Source organism: Musca domestica, unplaced genomic scaffold (genome assembly GCF_030504385.1).
Source record: "Musca domestica strain aabys unplaced genomic scaffold, Musca_domestica.polishedcontigs.V.1.1 55, whole genome shotgun sequence".
Classification (NCBI taxonomy): Eukaryota; Metazoa; Arthropoda; class Insecta; order Diptera; family Muscidae; genus Musca; species Musca domestica.
Window position 1 is genome coordinate 4,863,735 of NW_026712355.1, and position 11,521 is coordinate 4,875,255.

Consider the following 11,521-nt stretch of genomic DNA (forward strand, 5'->3'; position numbering starts at 1 on the left):
ATAACGATCCTGGGTTGTCTGAATAGAATCGGATGTTAATTTCGCATTTTATGAGCTTCAGGGACATTCCAAATGTTGACCCTTTTGTGGGAAGGTACCAGAAGGAGTGGGCCGATATATCCCATCTTTACACCAGACCTTGCATTAATAAAAATATTGTGATGGGTATAATTTGAAGACAATCGGTTATGTAAGTAACATTTTATAAGAGTTATAATTATTTATCATCATCATTCATCATGACGCTTTATGGGGGAGGTACTTGATGGAGTGGACCGATTGATTGACTAGATTGACTCCAAATGAACATGTAAGACTTCCTCTGAATAGAAAACCATCTGGGATCCTCTATGGGAAGAATATTTACTAAGGGGTTCCCTTCATAGGTTATATTCTAATGACATCAAAATGTTTTTTTTAGATTCTTAACAAGTTTTACTGAAATGCAAACACAGAAATCATTTTACATTGCTACTCACTATTACTTTGGTATTTTTTTTTATTTCATAATTTAAACATTATTTACATTTCTAGAACTAAATTACAAATACTAACTTAAAATCTAATAAATGCTCAACAAGACGAGGGGATAATAATTCAAGTCCGAAACAGTCGATGGGATGTCAAATTACACTTTCTTTTCTAACTTTCTTAATGTAATTGACTACCCACCCTAAAGGCTCATAGCGAGCGAAATGGATTCTCTTCAAATCTAAATTTTAATATTAGTATTACTTAATTCTAAACATTGGTTGTCCTTAAATTAACTATTTACACAAAGTCTCTTATAAATTACAAAAAACAAAATCTCTTCTCTATAATCAATAATTACTCAGATCTCGGCCTATCCTGAACATAGACCTCCTCATCGGAATCCACATCACTTTCACTGTTTTCGGACAAAAATTGTTGTTCGTCAACACTTAAATGCGGGTTGGTATTGTTTCCATTTGTCGTCGTGGCTGTTGTTGTTGCAATCATTTGATTTGTTTTTATAACACTTGTCGCGCCGTTGGCTGGTCCCGATGTCGATCCCCCATTGGCGGCACCTGTTGTCTGATGCTGCTGTATTGAAGCATAATGAGCCGCCGATCGTTTCGCTTGATTGGCTCTACGCCATTTGGCTCGTCGATTCTGGAACCATGTCTTCACTTGACGATCTGTTAACTTTAGTTGTATGGCTAAATGGCGGCGCTCTTCGGGTGACAGATATTTCGATGAGATGAAACGATTTTCGAGATTTTTCGTTTGTTGAGAGGTGAAACGTATTTGACCACCTTTGCGTTTGACACCAAAACCGGGCATATAGAAACCAGGATAGCCGGCAGCAGCATTGCAATAGAGAGCGGCAGCAGGAAAACCTAGAGAGAAAAGAGGGAGAGAAAGAGAGGTTAGTAATGTTGTAGTAGTCAATGGAAGAGTAAAGTCATTGAAAGACCATAAAAACAATGGAAAATTTAATGGAAATGGAAAATAATATAGACGGACGTTTTTAGAAATTTTCAAATTCTGGACGGATTCTTTTGTTGTGGTACTTTATATAGATGAGTCGACCTGGGAGGTGCCGTCATATGAAATGACGAAATATCTTCTGTCGAAATGTTTTTTTTTTACCTCCGAAAAAAATAAAAATACCATTTTATAGCCAAATCGATTTAGAAAGATTTTCAAGACCCTACACCACACTGTGGTCAGGGTATTATGTCTTTGTGCATTTGTTTGTAACATAGAGATGGAAGCCAGATAGACCCTTTTTATGATCTGCATAGAATCAGATTCTGAGTCGATTTAGTCATATACGTTCGTCCGTCTGTCCATGTATTTTTGTAAATAAAGTGAAGGTCTCATTAATTGTCCGAAAGAGATGAAATTTAGTGATAATTTTATTTTATTATACCATCAGCCTCCATATGACTAGAGAGGGTATATATATATCATTTGATACGGCCAAAACATGACTCATCGAAATAACGATTTTAGACCCTAGGTCACTTTGGACCAAATCCATTTCAGGACATTTGGAGTCGATCTAGCGATGTCCGTCCGTCTGGCTGGCTGGTATAACTTTCGAAATGAGTATCCGATTTGATCCAAACTTATATCGAGTTCGGAGATGGCCAATATCGGTCCACTCCTTCTGGAGCATCCTTACAAAAGGTCGAAATGTTCATACAAAAAAAATATTTTACTACACAGAAAGAGAAAGGATAGTCCGATTTTGCTTCTACCTTGCAAATCCTAATATTTGCATCAGTGTTAGGTCATTCCATCAAGTACCTCCCACATAAAGGGTTAATATTTTGAATAATTATAAGTCTTATAAAATGTGATGTTAGAGTCCAATTGTCTTCAAATTACACACATCGCAATATCTTTATTAACGCAAGGTCTGGTGTGAAATTGGGATATATCCTTCTGGTACCTCCCCCCACAAAGGGTTCAAATTTTTGTATATCCATGAAGCTCATCAAACGCGAAATTGACATCCGATGCCATTCAGACTTGGTACATCTCAATATTTCTATCATCATAAGATCTGTTATAAAGATGGTAGACATCGGACCATTCCTACTGGTACCTCCCCCACAAAGGGTTAAAGTTTTGAATATTCAAAACGATCATAAAATCCGAAATAAGCATCGGGTTGTCTTCATATCTCACACATTCCATTATTTCTACTAATACAAGATCCTATATGAAGATGGAATATTTCGGGCCAATCCTTCTGGTACCTCCCTCACAGAGGGTCAAAATTTTGAAAAACCATGAAGCTCATAAAAGGCGAAATTAACATCCGATTCCATTCAGATTTGGCACATCTCAATATTTCTATCATCACAAGATCTGTTATAAAAATGGTAGAGATCGGATCATTTCTTCTGGTACCTCCCCCAAAGATTTTGAAAAACAAAACGCTCAAAGAAGGCGAAATAAGCATTCAACTCTCTTCAAATTTCACACATCCAAATAATTTTAATAACGCAGGATCTGTTGTGAAGATTATAGATATCTCCGAACCCCTTCTGGTACCTCACACACAAAGGGTCACAGTTTCCAATACTTTTATCTATCATAACTTACGAAACAAGTCAGCAATTCTTTTTCTAAATATTTCTCTCAACCAGAAACCTGTAGTTCGATTTTCTAACTCATTTTTGGAGTTACCGACACAAATCGGTAAAATTAAAAACCCAAAAATTATGAATGGAAAGTCCAAATTAAAGTTGGCAACACTGTTGCTAACTTAACTATACTTATTTTTGGTCGGTAACTCGTTAATTACCGAAATTATAAGCATTTTGATTTTACCAATTTTTGTCGGTAACTTGAAAGATGGGTTATAGAATCGCACTACTAAGATTAATATAGAATATATGATTTCGCATAAAATTGAATATAAATTTTCGATTTTCTTGTAATTTTGCCCTTCCATTATTTTTATCTGTATTAGATGAAGTATGAAAATGGTTTACTTCCGTCGGGTATATCTCATGGTAGAAGAATATAGGTAGACGCATCGACAAAGCTGCTGGGACAATGAACCATTGAATTAAAAATATTTAATCAAAAATTATTTAAATTTGTAAAAATTTTTGAGAAACGCGTATTATAATAATCTCCGAATTGCGTCGTATAAGAAAACATACAAAAATCTACTCATATTTGAAAAGACATTTAAAATTTTTTGATATATCAAAGTTCTCAAGTCATGGCGCATCTACCCGTATTTTTTTACCATGCTATATCTGGTACCTCACGCAAATTTTACCATTTTTTAAAAATTATCACACATTTGTCTTGTGTAAACGATAGGTTAGAATAAGGGTCAAAAAATCCAACATATTACCACCGTCATTTTTACAAAACAACTACATTTTTTACACTTAATACATTAATAAATCTTCTTAATTAAATGTTTTCCATAACATAGATACCTTGGAAAACATTTTTTCCTTGTTTATACAATGGAAATTTCTTATTATTGTGTTTTATTATAATATTTTAAGACCTATAAATCACTGTTGAAGTTACAATGTTAAAAAGTACTAAAATATCCAACCATGTGATCCCTTATTGCGCCATTCATATGCATAACAATGGATTAAAAGTGTAATGGAGGAATTCTCTACTCTGATTGGCTAATGATGCCTCTCATGAGTACCACAGAGGAAAGAGAGAGAACACAAACATCAACCATAAACAACCAATGGCAGAGGAAGTCACAGCCAAATAATACTACCTCTCTTTCTCTCTATTGTATTACACTTATTGTAAAGTAGTGTGCGGGGGAGAATGTGTGGGAGTGAGTTTCTAATGCCATAGACAACTAATTACGCGCACACACCCCAACATATCCATTGAGAAGAGACCGCAATGGAATTTGATCATTGCGTGCTCTATAAAGACAACAATAAGAAATATTTAGGGAATAAAACAAGAGAATAAAAGAAATCATTTGATGAAAAAACCCCGTAAACAGACCACATGACTTCGCCCAGAATAAATATTCCGTTGATTCTTTTTTTAAATATATAAATATATTTTTTATTTGGTATCGTTCGTCGGCAATAAATTTCTATACTAAATGGCATTAAATGATAAATGCAATTTAGTTGAAGGCGATATACCTTAGCTATCTACGTAGCCGACAAAAAAGAAATGACAAATGACAAAATAGATTAGCAAAGCAACGGGCGAATGATACAAATAATCGGCGGTAACAACAACACAATAATTATAAATGCCTTCGAAATACGTTATTAACAGTTATTTGTTTTGAGTGCTATCACCAATTTTTTTTTTTTTTTTTTTTTTGAAATTTTGATAAGGCTGTGTTAATGAGGTGAACATAAGTTTTTTTTCTTGTATAAATTAAACAATTGTATGTGTGTATGTTTATGTGTGTTTTTGTGAAAGAACCCAGAAAGGGGAGAAAAATGTCGAAATTATCAAAATTAAATTTAACATAATTTAAGCTATTACCATTTATTGATTGTGAACTGAAGTAGTTAAGAGAGGTGTGTGATTTTACGACATCTGTACATACGTAGTTTGCACAAATGTTTTACGTAGTCATTTCGAAAATCCCCTCACTGCCGTGGCTTATCTTGTCATTGCTGTTCATACCGGTTTTTTGTGGTTGGCGTTATCATCATTATCACATTAATAATGGACATAACGATTAATCGTTGTTAATAGCATTTTTCGGATAGTTCAATTCAAAACGAAAATCATTCTCAGATAACATCCATCCAAACATTCATCGAATGATTCCAAAACGCCAATTGACAATCTAGGCAACCTAGAAAGTACTCAAAATCGTCCCCTTCTTTTTTCAGTTCACACCTTTAGCCGCTATGGTGTTTATTTTCAAAAAAAATGAAAACAAAACAAAATCACAGTCGAAATCGATACTCTACGCCAGGTAGTAAATAGGTATTTCGAGCATGATGAACCTTGTCCAAATGATAAGCAGCGCCGCCAGTATTTTGACAAATTCCCTGATTTATATATCTCGCAACACGATCAAAAGGTGTTTGAGACGTTTCGATGTTGTAACCTACCGAGTTACCGCTCAGGTGCGCCTATTTTATTTTTATTCCCCCTCAGATTTTCGAAACAGTCTTAGTCGTATTTGGGTTTGTTTGAAAATACAAGGGTTGTGGATTAGTATTTGCTTGCCACCTTTGTTGTTGGCGATGTTTGTTTTGTGTTATGCATTGGCGCCAACACTTGATTTCAACTCCTGATTTTGTTTGTTTACATGGTTTTGTGAAGTGTCTGTCATTAAAAAAAAACACAAAAGGGAACAAACTTCTGTAACCATATTAATTGGGGTTGAGTAAGAATGAATAGGGTTTTGTTGGGAAATTGGGGTAAAAAAATATATGTATATAACAAAAATATAAAAAATATTTTTCATTATTAAAAATTCAAAAAAAACGGTTAAAAGTCCACTGTATTGTTCCTGGATCCTGGGGATACTTAAGTCGACTTTCAACTTTCTCTTATAGGTTTTCGATCTTAAGTTTATAGATTTTTGTCGATTTTTTTTTTTTTTTTTTTTTGTTATAGAACCAAATAATATAATAAGTTATTAGCGTGTTTTTCATTTGAACTTTTTAAATAAAATGTTAAAATTGAGATGGATGTAGATTTTGGTACATTGACTTGCGAGATCCAAAAATTATGAATGTTTGCAGTAATGTCAGTGTCTGAATAATTTTTCCAAAAATTTAAACAAAAGTAATTTCAATAAATCATTTTAATTTAAAAAATTTAAATTTTTGGAGTTTAAATTATTAAAATCTCATTATTTGTTGGACGTGGATAAAGTCTGCTACAAAAATGTTAATTATAAAATGTTGCAAAATCACCTTACATATGTGTCTACCACGATGTGGAAACTGTAACTTTAAAACGAATCTTTCACTATTTGTACTTTACATTTCTATAGCATACTTTTAAGCGCTCGCAAGCATTTTAAACTTAAAACAAGTAAAACTTTCAATACCCTCCACCTTAGGGTAAAAGAAACATTAGAAGAAATGTGGCAAAAACCATTAAAATGCCGAATATCGGGAGGTACCGTTATATGGGGTCTACACCAAAACGTGGACCTATAATTACAATGTTTCGCCACACGAACTAGGACCCACTATGACCCACAAATACCAATTTTTAGACAAAAAAAAAAAAATGTGCAAAAACCATCAAAATACCGAAAATCGGGAGGTACCGTTATATGGGGGCTATACCAAATCATGGACCCATGCATGCAATGTTTCGCCACCGGAGCTGGAAACCATTATGACCCACAAATACCAATTTTTAGACAAATCCGTGAAAAAAATGTGGCAAAAAAACTAAAATACCGAATATCGGGAGGTACCTTTATATGGGAGCTATACCATAACATGGACCTATACATGCAATGTTTTGCCACACGCTCAGGGACCCGTTATGACCTACAAATATAAATTTCCAGACAAATCCGTGAAAAAATGTGGCATAAATCATCAAAATACCGAATATCGGGAGGTACTGTTATATGGGGACTATACCAAATCATGGACCCATACATGCAATGTTTCGCCACCGGAGCTGGAAACCATAATGACCCACAAATACCAATTTTTAGACAAATCAGTGAAAAAATGTGGCAAAAATCATCAAATTACCGAATATCGGGAGGTACGGTTATATGGGGGCTATACCAAAACGTGGACCTATAATTACAATGTTTCGCCACACAAACTAGGACCCATTATGACCCACAAATACCAATTTTTCAGACAAATCCGTGAAAAAATGTGGCAAAAACCATCAAAATACCGAATATCGGGAGGTACTGTTATATGGGGGCTACACCAAATCATGGACCCATACATGCAATGTTTCGCCACCGGAGCTGGAAACCATTATGACCCACAAATACCAATTTTTAGACAAATCCGTGAAAAAAATGTGGCAAAAAAAACTAAAATACCGAATATCGGGAGGTACCTTTATATGGGAGCTATACCATAACGTGGACCTATACATGCAATGTTTTGCCACACGCTCACGGACCCGTTATGACCTACAAATATAAATTTCCAGACAAATCCGTGAAAAAATGTGGCATAAATCATCAAAATACCGAATATCGGGAAGTACCGTTATATGGGGACTATACCAGAACGTGGTCCGATATATCTCATTTTCAATACCAACCATCCTAGACACAATGCAAATAGCTCTGCTAAATTTTGGCGCTCTACGTCAAATAATGTGGGCTGTATCGTGATTTCAACAGACAGACGGACAGACAGACAGACAGACGGACATCGTTAAATAGACTTAGAATTTTATGCTGATTATGAATATATATACTTTATGGGGTCTAAGACGAATATTTAAGGATGTTACAAACGGAATGACAAAGTTAATATAACCCTCCTTTCCAAGGTGGAGGGTATAACAAGTTAAAAAGTATCAGTCGGTTCTGCCGAATCAGTCATAGTTCGGTTATTTAAATATATTTTTAGATTTCTTATATGATTATTCAAATGTTTGTATGTGTGAAATTTGAGGAGAGTTGGAGAGCTTATTTCGCTATTTTTGAGCGTTTTGTTTTTCAAAATTTTGAACCCTGTGTGGATGTCTACTATCTTTATAACAGATCTTGTGTTGATGGAAATATTGAGACGTACCATGTCTGGAATGGAATTGGATGTTAATTTCGCATTTTTTGACTTTCATGAATATTCAAAATTTTAAACCTTTGTGGGGGGGAGGTACCAGAAGGAGGAGGAGGAGGAGAAGGACAGATGTATCCCATCTTCACAATAGATCTTTTGTTAGTGTGAAATAAAAAGTGAACCTGATGCTTATTTCGCGTTTTATGACCTTCATGGATATTTAAAATTTTGTACACTTTGTAGGGGAGCTACCAATAGGAATGGTCCGATTTCTATCATATTTTTAAATGATACTGTGTTAATGGAAATTTTCAGACTAAATGGAATCGGATGTTAATTTAAGCTTAATGGATATTCAAAATTTCGAATGAATATTCATTTTGTGGGTCCATAAAAATATTTAGATGTGTGAAATTTTCAGACAATCGGATTCTTACATCACATATTCAAAATTTTGATCCTTTGATCCCCCCAAGCACATTTTGATCCCCCATTTTTTGCACCTGACCGGATTTGTAAAGTTGGAGCAAAATCGGATTATTGCTTTTTTTCCTGTGCAGAAAATATTTTTTCTTTTTTTTAAATTTCGACGTTTTGTGGGGGAGGTACCAGATGGAGTGGATCGATATATTCTATGTTCACACCAGACCTTGGGTTAATAAAAAATATTGTGATGTGTGTAATTTGAAGACACTTACATCAATCACATTCTATAAGATATATAATTATTCAAAATGTTGACCCTTTGTGAGGTAGGTACTTAATGGAGTGGACCGATATTGTTCATTTTCGCACCTGACCTAGTACTGATGCCAATATTAGGATTTGCAAAGTTGCAGTAAAATCGGATTATTCCTTCTCTTTCTGTGCGGTAAAATATTTTTTTAAAAATTATGACCTTTTGTGGGGGAAGTACCAGTGGACCATTTCCGAATTCGATCTATGTTTGATAATAATATTACGATGTACCATGTTTGGATAAAATCGGACGGACATCGCTAGATCGACTCCAAATGTCCTGAAACGGATTTTATCCAAAGAGACCTTGGGTCTAAAACCGTTATTTCGATGAGGTACGTTTTTGCCATATCAAACGATATATACCCTCTCGAACCATTTGGCTGAGGGTATAACAAGTTGCACAGCTCAAGCATGCTTTACATCGTGGAATATACATTTCTTAAAACTTATACTTAAAACTAACGATACTTCTCGACATTCGTCATTAACAGACTATTTTTATACCCTCCGCCATGGTATGAAGGGGATATTAAGTTTTTCATTCCTTTTATAAAATCTCTAAATATAAATGAATCAAAATATACATGTTCTTGGTCAACATAAAATTCTATGTCGCTTTAGCGATGTCCGTCCGTCTGTCCGTATGTGGAAATCACTCTATCACTCTAGCGTCCGAACGAAATGAAGTAAGTTGATAAAATTTTACTCAAATGTATATTATGTCTGCAGGACTTTTGGTATTGAAAATGGGCCATGTAGGTCCTCGTTTTGGTATAGCCCCCATATAAAGGTGCCTCCCGATATTCGGTATTTTGATGATTTTAGCGACATTATTCACCGGAATTGTTTCATGTTTGGTATTTGAAGTTCGTAATGGATACTACAGCCTATCACAGAAAATTGTTCGTGCAGGTCCACGCCTTCATATAGCCCCCATATAACGGCACCTCCCGATATTCGGTATTTTGATGATTTTAGAGACATTATTCACCGGAATTATTTCAAATTTCGTATTTGAAGTTGGTAATGGATATTACAGCTTATCACAGACAATTGCCTATGCAGGTCCACGTCGTCGCATAGACCCTAATATAACGGCTATACTCGCAATTTTTTTTCAAGATTTTAACAGAATTTTCAACGGATTTTGTTTTATTTTTTTTTTTTTTTTTTTTTTGAAAATTGCCAAATTCTTTCCAAAGGGTGGCGGGTATTCACAGTTCTGCGCGGCCGTACTTACAGCTTTTTTACTTGTTACATAGTAAAGGATATTGAAAAGTATGGCCCGGCCGAAGTTAACTGCTTTTTTATTCGTTTATTTTTAAACTCTAAATTAATGATTTCAAGTAACTTTTTTGTTTGATAACGAAAGAATTCGAAGGGGTTGTCCCCCACCTAATTCACTTCCTGATCGATGAATCATCCATAACCAATGACCTTGCAATTGTCAAAAACATATTTCATTTCATGCGTTCCAAATTCACTCATGACTCACCTTCACAATCCAAAAACTGGCCATAGGCTGGATCACAATATACCGACGGTGTAGTGGCGGTCGGGCTGCGTACTCCATTGACAGCGGCAGCATTGGCCATGGCAGCCGCCGCAGCTGCCGCCTGAATGTGGGGCATTAAAAAGGCCGAGTTCTTTTGTAAATTTAAAATTTGTTGATAGAACAGCGAAGCGGTTGGATCGTACAACGCTTCAAAGTGGAGATTGGCAGGACCCGATGGTGATGAAGGTGACATAGCGGCGGCGGTGGCGGGATGGAGGGATGTCAGCAATTGATTTGCTGGCAAATGTGGCAGCATTGTGTTGGGCGAGGTGGGTAGCTGAGACGGGGATTCGGGCATTTTTAAAGTGAGATTTTTAAAGGCGGTGTATTGTTCTAGGTCGGGAGTTTTTTGAGATAAACTACTGTGGGTGGGCGAAACTGAGGACGGCACCGGATGGATTTCTGCCGCCGCAGATGCAGTGGTAGCTATAGGTTTTGTGATCACATTTAACGACGACAGCTTGACGGGGGCAGTTTTCTTTTCCGATTTTTGCTCTAAAATATTTTCTATTGAAAATGCCGAAGATTTGGTATTTATCGATTTGGTTGCATCCATCGGGTATGGCGGTATTCAAGGATTCGTTGTGTTAAAGCCAATTTGTCGTACGAATATTGAACACAAAACAGAAACCGATCAATTGATATTTCAATTTCGATTCACTTGCGCACGGGCAATTGTTGGGGGCTCTCTTGTCTTAACACCAAACCGTTGAATGGTCTAATTGATACTAAATTTGAGATTTCTTCTACCCCGCCAACAATAATAATGAAATTATTATTGTTTCTTTTTTTTTGGTATTTCGGACAATTAATCAAATCAAAATAGAATGTTTGCAGGTAATTGATATCTTTATTAATAGCATTATGAAGTAGCGACTTGTGAGCGCGGCACACACACACACCTATGTACGCTGTATAAGCCGTTGACAGTAGTTTTGTTTTTGGTGGTTGGTAGGTATTTTTTGAGATAAGACAATGTCCGCAGTTAACCCTTTGGGAGGGAGGTAGGAGAAGAGGGAGGGGGACATCGAGACAAGAATGC

At 35.7% G+C, this 11,521-nt stretch overlaps 1 protein-coding gene across 1 annotated transcript; it reads right to left on the minus strand.

The window, feature by feature from the left end:
- Positions 1-481: 481 nt before the first annotated feature.
- Positions 482-11,193, minus strand: LOC131805418 (homeobox protein DBX1-A-like). The gene is made up of 2 exons (XM_059128556.1): positions 10,420-11,193; positions 482-1,361 (listed from the first exon to the last, which is right to left on the minus strand). Exons 1-2 carry the CDS (start codon positions 11,033-11,035, stop codon positions 829-831), a joined length of 1,149 nt encoding a protein of 382 aa, XP_058984539.1. The 5' UTR covers positions 11,036-11,193; the 3' UTR covers positions 482-828.
- Between the last annotated feature and the right edge of the window lie 328 nt (positions 11,194-11,521).

Excerpts from the sequence above, each read along its gene's own strand:
- LOC131805418 (XM_059128556.1), bottom strand. The coding sequence starts at position 11,035 with ATGGATGCAACCAAATCGATAAATACCAAATCTTCGGCATTTTCAATA. Across the intron at positions 1,362-10,419 it reads CCAGTTTTTGGATTGTGAAG|GTTTTCCTGCTGCCGCTCTC; the intron begins GTGAGTCATGAG and ends TTTTCTCTCTAG.